This window comes from Halictus rubicundus, chromosome 13, assembly GCF_050948215.1.
Source record: "Halictus rubicundus isolate RS-2024b chromosome 13, iyHalRubi1_principal, whole genome shotgun sequence".
Classification (NCBI taxonomy): Eukaryota; Metazoa; Arthropoda; class Insecta; order Hymenoptera; family Halictidae; genus Halictus; species Halictus rubicundus.
In genome coordinates, this window is record NC_135161.1 from 10,460,841 (window position 1) to 10,481,229 (window position 20,389).

General features: G+C 44.4%; 3 protein-coding genes and 1 long non-coding RNA gene across 6 annotated transcripts; 1 reads left to right on the plus strand and 3 right to left on the minus strand.

Annotated features, from left to right (window-relative positions):
- Positions 1 to 4,801: 4,801 nt before the first annotated feature.
- LOC143360232 (serine hydrolase BPHL-like) lies at positions 4,802 to 7,527 on the minus strand. Its single transcript, XM_076798894.1, has 6 exons — positions 7,314 to 7,527; positions 7,158 to 7,248; positions 5,854 to 6,174; positions 5,516 to 5,771; positions 5,164 to 5,250; positions 4,802 to 5,079 (listed from the first exon to the last, which is right to left on the minus strand). Exons 1-6 carry the CDS (start codon positions 7,437 to 7,439, stop codon positions 5,052 to 5,054), a joined length of 909 nt encoding a protein of 302 aa, XP_076655009.1. The 5' UTR covers positions 7,440 to 7,527; the 3' UTR covers positions 4,802 to 5,051.
- Positions 7,528 to 9,578: 2,051 nt separating this feature from the next.
- Positions 9,579 to 11,590, minus strand: Vih (ubiquitin conjugating enzyme vih). 2 transcript variants are annotated; one of them, XM_076798899.1, is made up of 5 exons: positions 11,466 to 11,590; positions 11,055 to 11,287; positions 10,558 to 10,672; positions 10,273 to 10,477; positions 9,579 to 10,187 (listed from the first exon to the last, which is right to left on the minus strand). In XM_076798899.1, exons 2-5 carry the CDS (start codon positions 11,156 to 11,158, stop codon positions 10,060 to 10,062), a joined length of 552 nt encoding a protein of 183 aa, XP_076655014.1. In that variant the 5' UTR covers positions 11,159 to 11,287; positions 11,466 to 11,590; the 3' UTR covers positions 9,579 to 10,059. The 2 variants fall into 2 exon arrangements, with proteins under 2 accessions (XP_076655014.1, XP_076655015.1); XM_076798900.1 differs by having other exon boundaries at positions 11,055 to 11,284; positions 11,466 to 11,581.
- A 279-nt stretch (positions 11,591 to 11,869) lies between these two features.
- Positions 11,870 to 14,092, plus strand: LOC143360235 (kxDL motif-containing protein CG10681). 2 transcript variants are annotated; one of them, XM_076798898.1, is made up of 5 exons: positions 11,870 to 11,963; positions 12,051 to 12,288; positions 12,361 to 12,560; positions 12,636 to 12,770; positions 13,701 to 14,092. In XM_076798898.1, exons 2-5 carry the CDS (start codon positions 12,140 to 12,142, stop codon positions 13,829 to 13,831), a joined length of 615 nt encoding a protein of 204 aa, XP_076655013.1. In that variant the 5' UTR covers positions 11,870 to 11,963; positions 12,051 to 12,139; the 3' UTR covers positions 13,832 to 14,092. The 2 variants fall into 2 exon arrangements, with proteins under 2 accessions (XP_076655013.1, XP_076655012.1); XM_076798897.1 differs by having other exon boundaries at positions 11,885 to 12,288.
- A 2,371-nt stretch (positions 14,093 to 16,463) lies between these two features.
- Positions 16,464 to 20,072, minus strand: LOC143360238 (uncharacterized). The gene is made up of 4 exons (XR_013083235.1): positions 19,972 to 20,072; positions 19,772 to 19,878; positions 19,590 to 19,678; positions 16,464 to 16,494 (listed from the first exon to the last, which is right to left on the minus strand). It is a non-coding gene; the product is annotated as an uncharacterized LOC143360238 (long non-coding RNA).
- Positions 20,073 to 20,389: the final 317 nt, after the last annotated feature.

A 20,389-nucleotide genomic window follows, 5' to 3' on the forward strand; every position in this document is an offset into this window, starting at 1 on the left:
ACCCCTTCCTGTCTTCCGGTAGTGGGATTACCATATATATAAAAGTTACCATGTACAAAGTTTCTGATAGCAACGCAGTTGAGTAATCGAACCTGCAGGGTCATTTAAACAATTCTTGATGCGTATTTGCATGATGCGAACAGAACTGATGTCGAGGGTGCCACGCGCGTTGGATGCGAGCAAATATTTTTGCAAGCGCGTGTACGTCCTTGTTGACGTGTCTTAATTGCGGAGAACTGGAGCCAGCACACAAGCCTGCACGCTGGTCCAATCTGTCAGGATTTAATGGCCACCCCTGCAGTATACTGTATACATATAGGGGCTATTGTGTGCTGAACACATGGCTAAACGATGCTGAATTCGGACCACAAGCCGGGTCTTCTTGTTCTGCAATGATTCCTCTTGTTCTAGATACCTGAGGCCACACTCCTCTTCTTGTATGACCACTGAGACTGCAGTTCTCTTGGTCTATGACGACTCGGGAAGAATTCTCTTCTTCTATGACGACTGAGGATAGGGTACTCTTCTTCTATAATGACTGAGGATACGGTACTCTTGTTCTATAATGACTGAGGCTAGACTCCTCTTCTTCTATGACGACTGAGACTACAGTTTTCTTTTTCTATGACGACTCGGGAAGAATTCTCTTCTTCTATGGCAACTGAGGCTAGGGTCCTCTTCTTCCATGATGACTGCGGCTAGAGTCCTCTTCTTCTATGATGACTGAGGCTAGGGTCTTCTCGTTCTTTGACGACTGAGACTAGGATCCCTTTGTTCTACGACGACTCAGATACAATTCTCTTGTTCTATGGAAGAATTCTCTTCTTCTATGACGACTGAGGATAGGGCACTCTTCTTCTATAATGACTGAGGATAGGGTACTCTTGTTCTATAATGACTGAGGCTAGACTCCTCTTCTTCTATGACGACTGAGACTACAGTTTTCTTTTTCTATGACGACTCGGGAAGAATTCTCTTCTTCTATGGCAACTGAGGCTAGGGTCCTCTTCTTCCATGATGACTGAGGCTAGGATCCTCTTGTTCTATGACGTCTGAGACTAGGATCCCTTTGTTCTACGACGACTCAGATACAATTCTCTTCTTCTATGGAAGAATTCTCTTCTTCTATGACGACTGAGGATAGGGTACTCTTCTTCTATAATGACTGAGGATACGGTACTCTTGTTCTATAATGACTGAGGCTAGACTCCTCTTCTTCTATGACGACTGAGACTACAGTTTTCTGTCTCTATGACGACTCGGGAAGAATTCTCTTCTTCTATGGCAACTGAGGCTAGGGTCCTCTTCTTCCATGATGACTGCGGCTAGAGTCCTCTTGTTCTATGACGTCTGAGACTAGGATCCCTTTGTTCTACGACGACTCAGATACAATTCTCTTCTTCTATGACGACTGAGGATAGGGCACTCTTCTTCTATAATGACTGAGGATACGGTACTCTTGTTCTATAATGACTGAGGCCACACTCCTCTTCTTCTATGACGACTGAGACTACAGTTTTCTTTCTCTATGACGACTCGGGAAGAATTCTCTTCTTCTATGGCAACTGAGGCTAGGGTCCTCTTCTTCCATGATGACTGCGGCTAGAGTCCTCTTTTTCTATGACGTCTGAGGCTAGGATCCTCTTGTTCTGTGACGTCTGAGACCAGAACCATCTTCTTCTATGACGATCAAGGCCACAATCTTGTCCCCTAACCACCAAGGTTAGAATTCTCTTCTGCTACGAGATTCGCAACTAGAATCCTCTAGTTCTGCGACGACTAAACGGTAGAATCCGCTTGTTCCACGACGATTGGCGCTACGATCCCCTTGTTCCGCAACGTAATGCGCTTTAGGGGATCCGGACGACCGGCTCTCGCTCTCCGGCGAGCAAGGGCTGTGGTATCGAGGCCAAGATTTTGACGCGCGTCCACTTTCTCGAACGATCTCGGGCGATACAGAATCGAAAACGATCAACAACGGTGGCCGCAAGCTACCGTAAATGGTGTCGTTTTCTACTCGAGAGGACAACGGGCGGGATACGTCGTCGCCGTCGCCGAGCCGTGGCCAAAGAGGATCGAGTCGATAACGGTTGGCTCGAAATCTGATTGTGACTCATCGCGCTCCTTCTTCTCCTCTGGTTCTCGATCGTTCTCCGTGCTTCTTCTATCGATCCTCGATCATCTGAACAAAATAATACAAATCTTTGATGATTTCAGAAAACGAGAGAACGGTCGCCTCGACGAATTTCGCAGTCTCGATATTAAGTAACGTCTCGGGAATGATGTCATCGCGCACACGGGCCTCGTGCAGCTCCATAACGGGACGAGCATTTGCATACCGGTGTCGCGTTTGACCGAAAGAAAATCCGCGGATCGCTGGTTACGGGAGGACGACGACGACGACGACGGCGTAAGTTTGTTTGGGGAAATTGTCCGCGTAGGCCCCCGATGGTACTGGTACTGGGTCAGCCGATGATGGAGAAAGGATCCTCGTCCTCTTCGCCGAGGGTACGCACGCTTGTCACGTACGATCGCGTATGTGGGTACACGTATATAAATATGTATTTCTTCGATGGCGGCTTTCGCGTCGCTCCGGATTTTCGATCCGCCTCATTGAACGCGGTCGCGATGCTCTTGTTTCTCGAACAATTCGTCGTCGGCTTTCTACAGGGACTCTCCTGCAGGGATAAAGGTTACCCGGTGTCGCAAAACGGCTCCGGACGCATCCCGCGGTACGAGAAAGCGAAAGAGCCGACGCTATCGTGGAAAGAACGGAAAGAATAAGGACAGGTTTACGCGATCGAATCGCGAAGTAGTCTGGCCATATTTGGCCACACCCGACGCATTATATACGTTATCCTTCTTTCTCAGTCTCGGGCCGTTCGCGACGGATGTATTAGCCAATTCCCCGTAAAATTTCGCAGATATCCTCTCTCTCTCTCTGTCCGCAGACAATTCGGAACTGATAACGCCAGCGGGACGGACCGGTTCCTTATTTGCGCAACTATCCGTCGTTATCTGACAGAGACACGCGTCCCGAGGGTTAGACGGGGTTACACAGGCTGTCGCAGTTTATTCTACGTTTCGTCGATGACGCAATCTCGCTCGGTTCGCATTCGAAACGATGATCTCGTACCGAGAACCCGAGGAACGCTCGCTGTACCGCTCGGAGATTTAAAGATGCTCGCATAACAAGTGGCACAAGACAACTTTCTATCTGCTAACGTCTCCGTGCGGGCTCTCGCTCCTTTCGTCGGCGTATTCCTTACACGTTCACCCTCGGCACGCCGGTATTGATCCGACCGATTCATCCCGTACTAATTCGAAACCGGCGCTGCTATCTCGGTGCCCCTTTAGTTAGCGTCTCACCAAAAGTTACACTTTAGAGACTAAAGTGGCCGACTGTTCGACTGTGTAGAAAGCTGTAAATCGCTTTTCCTCTCGTCACGTATTTAAGTTAACCCTTCGCGGACGAGAATGACCTCTACCGTGCTTTTCAAAAATAATAAATGGAAACAATGAAAATATGAAGGAATGGAAAAAGAGGTGTTTTAGAGAAATTTGTATGGTATTATTTAAGGATAATCTCCATTTTAAAGACCTTCCGAGTGGACACCAATTCATTCTGATCTCACTTGGAAGAGTACAGCCTCCTCTTTAATGTACAATAAAGATTTGCTGCTACTGAGATAATTACAGCGATTTCTTATTATTATTTCTATATGTGTGTCTATATGTGTGACAAACAAATCTTAGCGACTATTATACGTCAGTAAGGTCATAAATATATGCCCCAACAGTCAACAGTCAATTTCCGCTACTATTTTTCAGCCACTTCCGATAATCTAGCAAAACAATTTTTCGGACGAAACTTAATCAGTATTGAGACGATTACAAACTCTGTCTAGCGTCAGCGCGTCTTTTTAGAAGATGTTTAAACTCCGTATCTGTCTTGATTCTTTAACACGATGCTACCGACTGTTCGAAATATTAAAATGGAGCCAATTAAACAGCGATACGTCGACGTTTTTCGAATCGATTTACAGTTTTCGAAGAGCTGTCTCGTCTGGAGGTTTACGAGCGAAATATATAGGGTTTTATTGCGCGTTCTTTCGTGTCCTGGCAAAGCTCTCGGGGCGTAGCCGGCGCCGGGGCAGAGGATCGATTTTCGTTCGAAGCGCATTGCGGATATTTCGGATGGGCGGTCCTTGACGTCCGCGTAGATCGCGCTATTTCACAGCCGAGTCGCCGTTTCCCCTAATCAGCCTGAAACAGGACTATCCGCATCGGCGTGGCCAGTTTCCCGGACGCACTCCGTGTAGAATCAGTGTGACCGCTGTGTGTCGAGGAAGAACGCATGCGTTTATTGCCGAGTTGGAACATTTTCGGAAGAGGTGTCGCCGAGCAAAGCGAAGAGACTCGATCTCGCCCACGTGGCTCCTTTCTCCGGCTTGATTCCGGTATCTTTAGCCCACGTGTGTCCTCCACGCTGCGTCATGCATTCTTGCAAACATGGAACGCTTGTTGTTTTCCTGACGGAGAATCCTACAGCTGTCTCTTACCCCGGTTTACGAAACGAACGCGCAGTACCAGCGAATTTATTTCATATTTATTTCTCGTAGATCAACGATTATACGGCGAAGAGACCGTTGAACTCCTCATGGTAGCGCAAATGTGACTTTTCCCAAGGAAAATCCTCGGCTGATTAATCGTTAACCCGTTCCACTACGATTTATTTTACGGTTCCAGTGAGTAGAACTTCTTTATCGTTCATAATCTCGTAGAAGAAAAAGAAAGCTTATGGTTATTGTATGCGTGTGTATTCTTCAATTGTTGCGTACATATCGACGATAACAAAATGGAATTTTATTCCAGTTTAAAGGAAATTAAACATATTTATCGCATTCTGTTTGAAAAGCAAGTGTGGCTCTATCTTATAGTGTAACGGATTAAGTTAATCCCGTATACAAATATCTCCGTGAGATCAATAATTGTATTCTTATATACTAATATAGTATATATACAAGTGTATTCTTCATACTGCAGTATTCTTACAAACGAGCTCTGCTTGGACTTCTCCTAAAATCCCCAGTTGATTAATCGTTACGAGCAAATTAACCCCATATACATATATACATATATTTCTCGTAGATCAATGATTACTCGGTTAAAAATTCGGTGACGAGATCGTTGAACTCCTTGGGGTAACGCAGGTGCAAATTGTGCGCTCCGTTCTCGAAGATCTTCAACCTGGAAACAAATAATAATAATACTGTAAATAATACTGGAAATAATTATGCTGCAGTAAAAGGAAGCTCAGCAATCATCTTCTATATAATCTCAAACGATTAGATTACGTTACTAAGTTGTTGTTCGCGATTGGAATTGCTGTTTCCGTTTGAGAATCTTCTAAAAAATTCTCAGCCATGGATCATAGACTTTAAAAAATTACAGAACGATTGCCGGTTGCCGTTACGTGATCGATCAGATTAGATAGGGATGATAAAGCACGTACTTTGCACCGGAGATGTGCTCCTTCAGGTAAAGAGGATGCTCCGGGAGAACCATTGGGTCCTTGCTCCCTTGAATGATCAAGGTAGGGCATCGAATTTTGGGGAGCAGGTCCTTGCACAAATCGCCATTTTGTTTCTTCGCGATTCTGACGATTGCGTCCACCCAGCCAGTCCATATCTCTCGGAAATAGTCCACACCGTAAATTTCTATCAATGGCGCCCGCATCTTCTCCGACCAACTATCGATGTCCCGGAACTCTGTAAAATATTTCTCGGTTTAGATACAATTTTTATTCGGAATAGAGCACTGCAATCAGGCTAACGAGCAAAGGATCTTTACTGTTGTAAATCTCGACTTCCTGCGGCGTCACGTAGGCGTTCGCCGCGACCGACACCAACTTTCGAACATCCTCGGGGAACGTCCCGGCGATGATCAACGAAATTATGCCACCGTCGCTCCATCCCACTAACGAGAACTTCGGGAATCCGAGGACCTTCATCAAGTTGCGAGCATGGACCGCGTCGCGTTTGAAAAAGTCATCTGGGAAGGTTCTGTGCGGGGGTCTCGATTTCCCATAGCCCGCCGGGTCGCATGCCACTACGGTGAACTTTTTTCGGTCGAGACCCTCTATCTGGGGCTTGAAGTCGGTCCAGACCGAACCTGCGAAACCATAACTCACATATTTATTTCGGAATTTGCGTTCATCCTGGTTGCTCATAATTTTTCCGAAAGCTACAATTAGACCGTGGATTTCTATGCAGAATAAAAATTTGTTGCCTCAATTGCAAGGTACCGGAACCACATAAACATTAACCCTTCGCACTCGGCGCTATATTCATTCTAAAACTAAATTTTTCTTCCGTCTTAGAATATTTTCATTTTATTCGTACGAAACTGATCCGATTTCCACATATAATATTTGAATATTTAGTAATCTATTAACCCTTAGCACTCGAATGGCGACTGTAAGGCGCCACTAAAAATTGCTGTATCATTATTCAAAATATTTTTTACATTATTAAATTTGTTTGTAGTTAATAAATTACTAAACACTTCAATATTGTACGAGTAAATTGCACCATTTTCGTATGTATAACATGAAAGAATATATATAGAAGGAAAATATTCTAGGTCGGAAGAAATGTTTCATTTTGTAGTTAAAATAGCTTCGAGTGCAAAGGGTTAAATACAAATTTTGTAATGTAACAAATATTTTGCAAAATTTCTCGTAATTTCTTTGAAATAATCCCACAATAATTTCTAGTGGTGCTTCAGAGTCACCACTCGAGTGCAAAGTGTTAATTCCCTCCTGTGATAATTTTAATAAGTTCATGGTTCATGGTAACCTTTCGATGTTCCAACATTATTCTAATTCTGTAATTGTAATCAATTTTCCCTAAACAGTTTCACCATAAATGCTAAAAACCCGTAGTCTACTTAGAATTAATATCAATATCAAAGTCTAATTACTGTGGCAAGTATAAAACGATTGGAATATTCGTATATTAATTGTACGCATATTCTAGCTGAACATGATTCTGTTTATCATCAACCTAGACGGTCGAATGATAACGTGAGGTCGAGTCTCGTCGTTCGACCGCACGTGGCCGATGTTTCCGGCCCTGTTTCGCGATTTGTCTCACCTGCTGCACCAGGTAGAAGTAAAACGGGGTGATCACCGGCTCCAACCTTTACATAATTGATATCGACGCCGTCAACGTTGACCTTCCGCTCCTGTTGGACAGTATACAGGTTTCTGTAGTGTCTGTTAGTCTCGCCACCCGATATATGATACGTACCTGTTCATTTCGATCACCGGACATCGACGACAATCGTTTCCGTCCGTTCAAGGATGCTGCGAGAGGATCAACGGGTCGAATGATCGATACCTTCTGCGTGAAATTTCTGCACAGTTTCGCTAGCATGGCTGACGGCTTTCTTACCAATACAATACTGGCAACGACTTATCCCCCCTCCTGTCTTGCGATAGCGGATTACCAGATGTGCACGGATGCAGTATCGCGAAATTATTCGAATTGCTTTCAAAGTTCCCGATAGCAACGCGGTTGAATAATCGAAACGGCACGGTAATTATTTAAACAATTGCTGATGCTTATTTGCACGATGCCTAGCGTGGCTCTGAAGCGTCTATATGTATCGCGTGCACTTTATTTCTCGCGAGACTTTGATCGCACGTCACGGGAGCTTCTTTCGGACTAAATGTTTAACGGTCTCTCTCTTGCCTTCGGGTTTACGGAGCTTTTAATCTAATCCCCGAATCGTCCTGATTGGCCGGGGCTGAATTAGCCTGTTTAGCCAATCGGGCACTTCTTCGGGGACTCTTGCGCCCTTGGCGCGCTTTCCCTAAAAGGGGGGCGGTATCGTAAATTTGGTTTTCCTACGGGCCCACGGTGCATGACGTGGCCGGCTGGGGCCTACCTGCCTATAGTAACGAGCAAAACTGAGTCTGCACTATTTGAAGCAACATAACTTTTTAAAAATTAGATCAAATGACTTGAATTTTATTGAGAAGTTAGAAGGATTAGTTTATTAGGCGAGGTGTAAAAAATTTGAATTGGTCGGAATCGCAAAAGAAATAGTAAAAGTTGCATTGAAAAGTTGTATTGAAAATTTAAAGAATGTATTTTATTCGCTCGAATGAATTATATCCGTGCTGAACATTTCACCGATACTGGTTAATTCGTTTACGAGTTATAAACGATTAGAAGTGCGATTATAAGTCGAAAATCGTGAAAAACGGCAATTTTTCCACTTTTAAGCGTTTACAACTCGTAAATGAATTAACCAGTATCAGTGAAATTTTCAGCATGGATATAATTTATTCAAGCGAATAAGAAAGCTAAAAAAACCAACTTTTACTATTTCTTTTGCGATTCCGAGCAATTCAAACCTTTTTCAAACATTTTCTACACCTCGTCTAATAAACTAATCCTTCTAACTTCTCGATAAAATTCAAGTCGTTTGATCTAATTTTTAAAAAGTTATGTTGCTTCAAATAGTGTAGACTCAGTTTTGCTCGTTACGCTAAGCTTCCGGGTCCCTTCGGAAAACCCGAGGTTTATGGTAGCCGAACGAGCTGTTGAGGCCGAAGGTAAGAATCTAATGGCCAATACCTGCCATAATAAAAACTATTAAGACGAGTAACGGCTTTCTCAAAAACAGCTGTGGGACAACGGATTCCATAAACTCGATCGACCATTTGCACGCCAAATGTTGGTGATTGTAAGTGCCGATGGCCGCTACAGCTCGTACAGGTAACCCTCCTATAACAGGGTATATAGGTTCCTAAGAAAATGCCGTGTTGCATGAGACCCAGAGCCAGTACAAAAAGGGGGGTTACGTACAGGTATCGAAACCGTGTTGTATGAGGGTTACCTGTACTTAATTTTAACAATTTTCAGATACCTAGCGGATAACATTGATAAATCGTTGAAAGAGTGAATTAGGGGGAGAACGAATTTTTCAGCATTCTACAATTGTATTAAAACCTTGGGAATTGATTTAGTAAGCTAGAAATGCGCGTGGATTTTTAAAAAGACAGTTACATTTTAATATGTCAATGAATTTGCATATTTCTGATAACAAAATATGCTAATACATCGATAACAAAGGTGAGGTAAAAAATAGTTGTTCGAATAATTACGAGCGATACCGTACAGTGAGAGTTCAATGTAAACGCGAATTCAATAAACATCGATGACTCTGCTGTCCATGAACCTTGAATTAATCATCTGTTTGTACGCTTTTACTTTATAAGATAGCTATCGCACATTGTCGAGATACTAGAAGATTAATCGATGGAAGAAAAAGCACCGTGTTCAACTTATCGGGTAAATTCTATCGTTAATTTGGCAACGAATGATTTGGTCTGATTTCGCTTTGTTATAATGATGAGATGGCGGTATTAAATTTGCCAACTCGATGCGAATACTGACTAGTTACGGCGAACGGTATGGCATTTAAAATAAAGGAGCTTTTCGTGGTGGTTGAGACCGACTAACAGGGACGAATCGAACATTTCGATAATTGAATGTAGGAGCGTGAATGTTTAAAATATTTATTTTCGAATTATACAATAATGATAAATGACGCAATATCGAGTGTAGCTAATACGTATGAAATACTCTAAAATGTATAGAAAAGTCAAAATATATTACTAAAAGTAAATAATAAATAAAAGTTTCTGATACAAATTGATGATGTAAAAGTGTTTAATCCGCATATACAGTCTTAAAATCATGATACAAATTTCTAACCGCCCGCCGGACGATCCTAATGAAACCAAGCAACAAAAGAGAATGGCGTATAATGAACGATATAAAAATGGTTTTAGTCCCTCACTTTGCGCGATACAATCACATCGACGTGAAAACAAAAGGAGAAAAGGAAATAAAAGACTGAACTGTTTTATAATATAAGTTCATAAGTTTGGTGCAGCAGGTCATTGTATGCCTTAAACCTAATAATAACGCTGACGGAAATCGAAATGTTAACTCAGCCAAGATGATTATAAGATTGGACTTATCATGAGTCTTGTTGGTCACGAATCAAAGCTCTACTGTTGTACTCTTCCGTCAAGTGTTTCTTGTACTTTGTCTGATCGCTCCACAGCTTGGCTGCTTGGGAATTAAGTGGGCTTTCATTGTTAGGTTCTATAAAAGGAGAAACAACCGATGTTTTCAGAAGCTCATCGACACCTTCAGATACAAAACTAAAATCTCTTAGAATTTTGCTTACCGCTAAGAAGAGACTGTATAGATAACAATATTGTACGAACATCGTATAAAGCGCTCCATTTATCTTTCAGTATGTCCAAACAAATGTTACCTACTGCGTCTACGTTTGGATGAAAACATGGTGTTGCGAAACGCACTATCGGAGCACTGTACGGATAACTGTGAGGAAATTCCAATGTCAACTTGTATGTAAGGCCTGCGTAAACCTACAACAACAGAGATACAGTGACCAAAGAATCCCTGAAATATTCGTCGATACTCCAATTACGCAAGAAGAAGATATTACTGTGTCCCTTGGTCCTGTGATTGTTCCAATCCATTTGAACAAATTTTCTCCGTCAGGAAAAGCTGAGACCCCTTTCTCCGTACACATCATCAAAACCATGAGTTCCTTCTGCAGCCTGGGGCAGGGAGCAAAGATTATATTTCAAGTAATCCTACGTATTAAAGCATCTGCGAATACAGTCGAACCTTGGTAACTCGAGTCTAAAAGTCTGAGAGGTTTTGTCAGCCAAAATACGAATTACAGGGGCTTTGTACAATGCTCAACACGAATAAACAGCATTGTTATTTCGTGGAGGTACGACTGTATCTGCTAGGGACGATCCAATTTCACAATTTTCGCCCAAAACGGTAGGTTATAGTCGAGGGATGTGATGTTTGGAAAATACTCATCACACGACGTCGTAACGAAAGGATCCGATAGGAACGAAAAGCAGCGTTCATGCGGGACTGGATTCGCTTAATAATTGCAACGGCAAACCGTGGATAGAGTTTACGTACCGTTTACTAACTGCATGGTTATCTTTCGGTATACTCTGTTTTTCCTCGGTCGCTTTGTTCGGCGCGTTCTGAGACGAATAAAACGGATTTATGTTCTGCGCCATTCTGGCCTGGAAAACTATGCTCGCTGGGCCCTCGGGGTTTCCTTTTCCTCACGCGAAATTTTCAAAGCTTCGTCTCGAGGCACAACAGTCACTGTAGAAATTTGAATGCTGGTACTGCTATAAACCCTGCTGAAAACATTCGACTTCAAACAGCTGTTGAAGGTGAAGCTGTGCTTGTTTATTCGAGCGGACCGCGGGCAAAGTATGAACCCGACTTCAATGTCGAGTAAATAACAGGAAGAAACGTTACGGTTGCAGGTTGCAAAACATTTTCGTGTTTGACATTACACACGCTCGACAGCCTTACCATTGATTTAGGATCGTGTAGCCCCACCGGCGAGCAAATCGTCGGTAACTGACAGTTGCGTCACGAGAAACGGGAACAGATCCGCCATCTTGTGCGCTTTCCTATCTCCGACTTCTGCGTTATCAACCGACTGTAAAATGGTCGAATGTCAACTTTCAGAATTATTATTTCTACAAACGATGGGAAAATCCAGTACTCTCCAGAACTCCAGTCCAGAGAGAATAAATTCGGGTATTTTATGCGACTGTTCAGAACAATTCGAGGATATATTCTCGTCGACATCACGACAAATGATTTTAATCTTCGGAATTGCACAAATTTTATGTTTCAAGGTGCTGTAATTAATTCTAGAATTTCAGATCGGTAAAGCAGTTGACAATGCCGCGAAGATTGTAGAGCGCACGATCTATGCTTGTACTTCGTGGCAATGTTTGGTTTGCTCGGTTTTATGGATTGGATTCTGCTCGACGGTTGATGTTAATTTTATTATGACGTCGCGTTAGTATAAGTGTCGTTTATTGATGATCAGTACCATGCTCGTGATGAACGTAACGAATGCTTATCGGAAAATTGTGGTCACTTTAGAATGGAGGACAATGATAGAAGCTGACAACAATGACATCACGCGAGGATAAGTAATTGTTAAATCACGAGGGTAATCAAGATTTAAGAGAATGGCAACCGCACAAGGCACACCGGAATCGGATACGGGGAGCTTCGAATGTTTCCAAAATTATACTGCACCGGAAGTATTTATACAGGGTTTGGCTGGTATCGTCGATCAACAGGATGTAGAATCCATGATTAGAGCTCAGAAGCAGATGTAAGAATATTTTATTATTCGTTAATTCTTTAATCAATTAACTTGTTCATTTCTTTTTTAATTAAACTACAGGCTGCAGAGATTCGAAAAGACCAACGAGATGCTGACCAACTGCAACCAGTTGTCCATAAACAGACTAAAGACCGCTGGATTGGAGTTTAAAAAGCACACAGCCCTGTTGGTCGAGATGAAGAAGGATCTGGATTATATTTTCAAAAGGATTCGCATCGTGAAGAACAAACTGAGTCAGCAGTATCCTCAAGCATTCAACGGTAGATAAATAAATATCTCTTGTTGTTGGTATAGTAACACTGTTGGTTTATATGTATTTTATGGTTCGCGCGCAGAGGCTGTAAGAAGCAGCTTGGCAGAAGAAGTAATAGTCGAGGACGTGGACTGCCCTGTAAAACCGCTGGAACCCGAAATAGTTCCATTACCGACCACACCTCAAAACGTAACCGATCGAGATCCAGATTCTGATGGTAACCAAACTTGATCTACAAGTAATCGTACTACCATACGATAAACGTGCTTGAATCGCGGACAGATCGTTCGTCGTTGAACTATTCACGTTTCTTTAACTGCCTCTACCGTTACCGATTGTTCCGTTGTTCCGAGAACCATTTTACAAATAGGATCGTTTTGTCGAGCATAACGAGATGTTACTGAGATTTCTATATTTTTATAGTAACGGGTTTTTCTCCTCCTTGTTTAACTGAAGTACCTGCTGATGTAATTACGAACGGACCGAGTGGTTGTTAATAGTCAATTTCTCTCTCTATCTATCTCTCTTTCTCGAGTCTACTTATTTCTCACGCGCAAGCTGACGAGGAGCCTTTCTTTCACCGTAAGAAACAATGATAAATATAAACACGGTTGTGCGTACCGCGCAGCGTTGATCGAGAATCATGTACAGAGATCTTAGCCCAGCTCAGAAGCGAGCGCCAGAAGAGTTTTAAGAAACTGTTATGACAACGATGATCCGTTCGATACGCTTGCGTATCGCCCGAGAGAGAGCAGAGCTATAGTTACGTTGCTGCGCGTCGTTTTACGTTAGAAACTAAGAGTAACCTCATGTACATGTTACAGCCATGGTACGCGATCCGATAGAGATCCATCAGATTCAGACTGTCGTACAGTACGGTTCACCTACCGTGGCTGGAACGTAAGGAGTCACACTGTAATGGAATGAAAAAAAAAACAAGCTTCGGTACAGCTCAATGAAATATAGATGTTTATCGTTCTGATCCCGCTAGACGCAGTTGCTTCGTTTTATTTCTCGATCGTTTCGGGAGATGCGATCGTCCCCTGTCCCCCCTTTACCCCCCCCCCCAGAAATCGAAACGAACAAACAAAAAACCGATGCATTAGGTGAGAAAAAACTAATGACCACTTCAATTGTTGGTATACAGTGCCGGTCGAGGAGTTTCAGTTTGCAAAGCTGCGGAAGCGACGAATAAAGAGCAACGATAGTTCGTCGACGGAGAGCAACAACGATCACAGTAACGGCGAAACGTCCTCCTGCACGTCCGACACCGGTTAGAGTACTCGATCTCCCGGGACGTACTGAAAATCTGAGATCAACGAAGAAAACGGGGGAGATCGTCGAAGAAAGTCTGAGTAATCGATGCTTTGATACCGCCGCGAGTATAATAATCGTTAACGATGTTCCTCTCGTTCGGACGACCCCCGAAAGTCCAAAGCCAGAGCAAAACGAGCTGTAATCGTATTGCGCTGTACACACCGCGAGCCTGTGAATGATATCATTGTCGAATAACGAATAAAGCTGTTTATACACCACGTAGAGCAGAGTTGATCATTCCGTAGCGGTAAGTACGGTCGGATGGATCGCGCTAGATCGTTCCGCGAGTAAGACTGATCGTCAGAGGGTGGAGCTAGAATTTTCATACATGAAAGATCGATTCGAGCGCGAGGCATACGTTCAATCTATCAAGTCCCCGTCAAATTTCAAATATTCTTCGGCGAGGAGCGCGAGAATTTAAATTTAAAATCACAGCTGGGAGGAACCTCCAACGCCATCTAGCGGAGTATCGACGAAGAGTAGCAGCGCCTGACGGTATGCAACCAACTTGCTTTTCTGTTGAGAGTGTTACTGCTTGGTCTATAAATCTAATAAATATAAACGTCTAGAGGACTACAATAATATTAATTTGAGGCTGCAATCGTTCTAGGCATGGTGGTTAACTTAAACTGAGGAAAAGACTCATTTAGACTAATGGGATGCCTCGTTTAGACTAGGATGCCTTTCATTTAGACTCAAGATCGATAGTTTTCGCCTTAGATGGTGCTATTAATATTGTTTAATATTCTGAATGTAGTAATCAGTGACAAATTAAGTCACAATTAATTCATTAATTTGTGTCTCTTCTGGATGCAGATGACAAGAACCCTCATGGTCATGCGGAGGAGTGGGAACTTGAAATATCGCCTGAAGGTATGCAACCCCGAAGCTTCCGTGTTCACCGTGTTGCTGGCTAGCAGTTCATCCGGCTGCATATCATTTGCAGATAGAGCGGAAATCGTTGAAATCATTTGAATCGATTTCCAAGCCTTCCAGTCCGATCGATTGATGCGAAATTGAAGTATGCGGTCACTTCGACTAGCATGATCGCGTGTCCAGATACTATTGGACATCGGAAAGCACGCGGGTAGCGTTTCAACGGAGTTTCTCGGCGCGCTGCAAGCGGTCCGGGAGGATTCGTCCGTCGCGTTTGTTATTCTCTCTCTTCTAAAAACGTTTTTTAAGAATCGATCTCGATTCTGCTTTCTACCACGGGCTGTACTGTACACACACGTCAGCTGCGCGCATGTATACACGTGTCCCGCGTGGAAGACGCCAGCCGTCGCGGTGCCAGAAACCAGCTGCGCCTCAGCTGTTTTCTATCCGTTCCATCCTGTTCGGCGTTCCTTCGCCTCCGGGAGATAAAGTTTCGAAATAAAACCGTGGATCAACTGCGAATCGTCTTCTTCTGGCTGTGATTTCACCGATCCGAAGATCTCAGGCGTCCGTGGCGCGTTCGGGCCGGGAGTAGTTTAGCCTAACCGTAAACGTTCGCGCGGATACGCTCCGAGGAGAATCGTTCCGGGAGGATTTCAGGAAGACCCGCGACAATACCGGAAGCGACGGCTAAACCGGACTCACGGTAACACGCGGAAACAGCTGTTTAATCTTATCCGGCTCACCTGTTCTATTCGATGGGCAGTCGTATGGTTGTTTTGCGGCTGCACTTGCGGTCGTACGATAGGCTGCACGATCCTCGAACAACGAATTCTTTTGTCGCGCACAAGAGAAACCAGTTCCCGACCAACCGCAGCTCTCGCTTGCTGCATTAGCCCTCGTTCAGGAAATTGGGACACTTCGAGGATCACCCTGGATCACAGACTGGATCGGTCGGCGCTCGATTCTGGAAAAGATCAAGCTCTTAGCATGTTCACTGTAGAATCATAATCCTAAAAATCGCCCTCAGAATCAATATAATTTAATTAACACTGGAACTACCGAACCAGTCAAAATGACTGGCGGATGATTGATTCTTTCACGATTAGTGAAACTATGAAAACGTTTTCACGAGAAATTTTTTGGAGTACATGTTACCATAAAAATCGTATGAAACCGGAGTAAATTCAATATTACTGTTATCATAAAGAGATAAGTCTAGGTCACGTTTAGGGCTCGGTAGTTCTAGTGTTAATCAAACCGAAACTGAAAAGAGTAAATTTATCATACTCCTTTAACACGTTCGTCGCCGCGTCACTCATATGTGGGTGACGGAATTATTTGTGCAGGTTTTAAAATGAATTTTTACGTTGGTATATTCATTGTACTAAACCTGATTAGGAACTGTAACATGCACGAAAGTTGGAGGATTAGTCGGTATCATACATTGAATTTTTGGCAATTTTTATTTCATTAAATAACTTACTTTGATTTTACGGAATTTTTCGGGTTTCTAGTTGGGCGTTCAAAGTGTTAACTCTTTGATATCTGTACCACGATAAAAATTAATTTGTTTGACTCGGTCAAAGCATAGTGTCGCCCATATATGACCGAAGTATTTTATACAGGGTGTTTAAAATTTTCAGCGCGTGAGTCGCAACGAGCAATTGTCGTTCGATATGCACCTGCGTGTTGTACAACATGTACAGCATCTTTCGGTCCAACTTCCGAGGAACTCATCGTGGTCGCTGGAAAAAATTCGAGTACATTCTCCGCGCGTTGGTCAACAAACGCCCAAAGTTTGGGAACGACGGTGCTCGAGGAGGTTTTTCAAAAAATTTCGGAACGGTCGTTCGGCCCGGTAAGAGGAAGGAAATGATAAAACGGTGGCCGCGCGCTCGAGTAATCCAGCAATATGAAACGTTGCGAGAGAAGGTTTCTGGCGAACGGTAACGTTCTCGCGATCCCGCAGGGGTCCAGGATCGATGGCGTGTGCGTTTTCGCGAGCGTTGATCGCGGGCGCTCGCTCGAAAAAGCATTGATCGAGGGGAAAGGGTGTTTCGCGTTTTTCCAGGTCGGTCTCGCGGGAGAGAGCGCTGTAAAATCGGCTGACGCGGTTTCTCCCTTGCGAGAGGAGTGACTTCGTGCTATTGACATCCGCTCCTCGTGGTATCGACATCCCGGTACAAGCCAGCCCACGCCGAGAGCACGATTTTGCGTCGCTTCCACACAGCGGGGCGAGAGCGGAGAGGATAAAGAGGACAGAGGATGGGTTGATAGAGAAAGAGCGAGGGTACGAAGGCGAGAGGGTGGAGGACGATGGGAAGGAGAGACCGCCGAGTCTCTCACTCTCTCTCTCTCTTTCTCTTGTTGGACGAGGAGAGACGGAATTTCGTTGGACGAGCACGGGCCGCGTCGGTATAATTTTCACAAGCGCGAAAATTACCCCGAGAGCATGGGCCGATAAGTCGTAAATTACGAGTGCGCGCGAAAGTACGCGCCGCTCTATCATCGCCGTGTAAAACGTGCCATCGGATCTCGTCTGCCGGTGACGCATGACGGCGTCATCCGTCGGAGCTGGTCCTCCCGCGAGCTCCCCCTCCCCACCGTCGAATTTCGCGTGCGAATAATTACGGGATCCTCTGACATTATTTTCTGGACAAACAATGCCGGACTGAATCCTTTGAGGACGAATATCGACGTACTGACGACGCGTGTACAATTACCGTATAATTGAATTATCTACCCAACAAAGGGCATTTCACCTGAAATAAAATTTTTCCCATTATTAAACGCTTTTCGCAAAAGTGTCTCAATGAAAATCCGAGGGGTTTGCGATGAAAGCGGTTCTGGGAGGCGACGTGGCTGATTTCCGGAGGGTCCAGAGTGACCCATCGATGCGCAGACGGCCGTGTCTTGATCACCGAAGAATCGAAGGCGGATTATCGGGGAATCCCGGAACGTGGATGCGCTTGCCAACACACAGAGAGGAGTGTGCGTGGCGTTGACAGGCCCGTGACGGAGTGCTAATAATACCTATAATAGGCCGGTGGGCCGGCTCGCGTGCGTTCGCGTGGTCGCCCGTGAATTTGTGCCAATAAGCAGAGACACTGCGAAAACGGAGGCGAGGGGAGGAGGATAGACGGGTAACTAGAACAGAGCGGAGAAATTCCCGCGTGTTTCGGCACCTCGTGTTCTCGATGACGGAAGAGCTATCGCCGCGTTTCCGTCGACTCGGCTCGCTACGGTCCGAGAAACTATTGTTAGCGCGTGCGAGGACCTAGATGCTGCGTGCATCCTCCGATGAATCGATACAGAACTTCGAACCGGTTAGCATCCCTCTGCTCGCTTGGAACGAGCGCACTTTGCTTTGGGGACGCTTGGATTCCACTTGGTAGCAAATTCTGTTGGAGAAAGATGGGATTCTTGGTCGTGTGACAGAGGAGTACCTTGGCGTTTTCATCCGGGGGCGTTTCTGTTCCGAGTAGGCGTGGCTTCGGTGCTCCGGATTCTGTCCCAAAGAAGCAATCTCTGTCCCTTAACAATTTAATTCTGGAGACCACAATGACCCTCTACTTTAAGGGGGCCGGCAGGCATTTGGCCTTGACTGTCACGCTATGTTATCCTGTGCCTTTTTTCTAGACATTTTACGTCTTAAATAAGTAAGTAATCAATTAAAAATGCATACCACCGTGTTTGTACATGTCTTCGCTATGTCTGTATAGAGCCCTTTTTTCGATACGAACACTAAATCTCGCGAAATTAAGAGAATCTCTCAGCGGCAGCCATCTTGTGACGTCATACTTGCTTCAGAATTCGAATTTTCTGCCGAATATTGTTAATTACTCCGCGATGAGGTAGAAATTCGAAATTTGGGCTCTATACAGACATAAATTGGACTTTTAGGAAACACAAGTGACCACTTTTAAACTGCTCATTGCAATATTGAAGCGATAGTTTGAAAAGGTTTTGACCCATGCATAAGCATATGGATTTCAAACCCTGCCGGCCCCCTTAAGTTCCGGATCTATGGTGAAGACTAGCTGCCCTGTGCGTGGAGTGCTCCGAGTAGGCGTGGCTTCGGTGCTCTGATCGCTGTCTCACGGAGCAATCTCTGTCCCTTAAGAATTTAATTCTGGAGACCACAATGACCCTCTACTTTAAGTTCCGGATCTATGGTGAAGACTAGCTGCCCTGTGCGTGGAGTGCTCCGCGTAGGCGTGGCTTCGATGCACCGAACGCTAAGTAGGCGTGGCTTCCTGGCCCCAGGCGCCGCTGCCTGACCTAGACACCGCGAAACTGTGTCGTCCGTCCGCGTTTTCCAGTCATCTTTCTCCCGAAATCAACTCGAACTAGTCCATTCCTGCGAGCAACGATCCCCACAGTCTGGGAATTCGAAATCGTTTGGAGGGACAAGGCCGCGCGGGTTGTACACGTCGCGGGGCCGAGAGAGGAGGGTACAGGATTGGTGGGTAAAAGGTGGCAAGCTATTTCTCAGCTTCAGCGGCAGAGGCTTTCTTCGCGGGAATATATCGACGCGTCAAAAGCACACCGGCCCGTTTACAATATCCCCGCAGAGCCCGGCGCGTCCGCGTTTGTCTATATTTCGGCCTTGTCGCGTTTCGTTGACGCGCGAATCCTTGCCGGGTCCATCCTACCGACATCCATCGTTCAGATCCTCCAGCAGGATCACGCTGGAGGATCCTGGAAATCCTTGGGATTCCAGTCTCTTCGATTTCCTATCGATTCGTATAATTTCGCGACTATCTTTACTAAAAAAAATCTGCCATTTCTAGAAACGATTGAACTTCTTCAAAATGCTATGATACACTTTGGATGGTACCTTCCAGTTTCAGTAATGGCCGCCGTCCATCGATGTACCAGGCAGTTTCAATAACAGCGAGTAACTCTGCCATTCTTTGATATTTTGTTCTGGAAAAAATTGAGAATACAGTTAAGAGATATGTAAATATAACTGTAAAAGAGCGGAATTTTTCAGTTATCAGTTATCCTGAAAAAAATTACCGTGAAGAGCACATTTTCAGATAATCTGTCTATCTAGTCCATCGATGCGCCGACGAAAGGCCGTTCCAAAAACTACGAATAACTCTGCCATCGTTTGATATTTTGTTCTGGAAAAAATTGAGATTACAGCCAACAACTATGTTAATATCACTGTAAAAAACCGGAATTTTTTACTTAGTAGTTGTCGCTAAAAAAATTACCTTCAAGAGCACATTTTCAGATATAGTCAATTTGTCTATCTAGTCCATCGATGCGCCGACGGAAAGCCGTTCCAAAAACAGCGAATAACTCAGCCATTTTTCAACATTTTGTTCTGTAAAAAATTGAGAATACAGTTAAGAGTTGTGTAAATATCGGTGTAAAAGACCGGAATTATTCAGTTATTATTTCTCGTTAAAAAAATTTCCGAAAAGAGCACGTTTCGAGATAATCAAGGTGTCGTACCCTCTCGATCCGATTCGAAATAAACGGTATGCAAGAACGGTGCGGGTCGCGAAGCTAGGGTTGCGTGGTGGAGGTTGCGAACCACCACCTCCCGTCCTCATCCTCCACCGGCTGATATCGTTCTTCCCATTCTCCGGCGAGACGTTCAGTCGGCTGCCGACAGCCGTCCGTGCC

What these genes read in the sequence shown, in the direction of transcription:
- LOC143360235 (XM_076798898.1), top strand. Translation starts at nt 12,140, where the DNA reads ATGGCAACCGCACAAGGCACACCGGAATCGGATACGGGGAGCTTCGAA. An exon ending in ATTAGAGCTCAGAAGCAGAT is followed by an intron (nt 12,289 to 12,360) that starts GTAAGAATATTT and finishes ATTAAACTACAG; the next exon opens with GCTGCAGAGATTCGAAAAGA. An exon ending in GTATCCTCAAGCATTCAACG is followed by an intron (nt 12,561 to 12,635) that starts GTAGATAAATAA and finishes GTTCGCGCGCAG; the next exon opens with AGGCTGTAAGAAGCAGCTTG.
- Vih (XM_076798899.1), bottom strand. Translation starts at nt 11,158, where the DNA reads ATGGCGCAGAACATAAATCCGTTTTATTCGTCTCAGAACGCGCCGAAC. An exon ending in TCACAGGACCAAGGGACACA is followed by an intron (nt 10,478 to 10,557) that starts GTAATATCTTCT and finishes CTGTTGTTGTAG; the next exon opens with GTTTACGCAGGCCTTACATA. An exon ending in TATACAGTCTCTTCTTAGCG is followed by an intron (nt 10,188 to 10,272) that starts GTAAGCAAAATT and finishes CTCCTTTTATAG; the next exon opens with AACCTAACAATGAAAGCCCA.
- LOC143360232 (XM_076798894.1), bottom strand. Translation starts at nt 7,439, where the DNA reads ATGCTAGCGAAACTGTGCAGAAATTTCACGCAGAAGGTATCGATCATT. An exon ending in ACTTCTACCTGGTGCAGCAG is followed by an intron (nt 6,175 to 7,157) that starts GTGAGACAAATC and finishes ATGGTTTCGCAG; the next exon opens with GTTCGGTCTGGACCGACTTC. An exon ending in GTCACCGAATTTTTAACCGA is followed by an intron (nt 5,080 to 5,163) that starts GTAATCATTGAT and finishes TGGGGATTTTAG; the next exon opens with GAGAAGTCCAAGCAGAGCTC.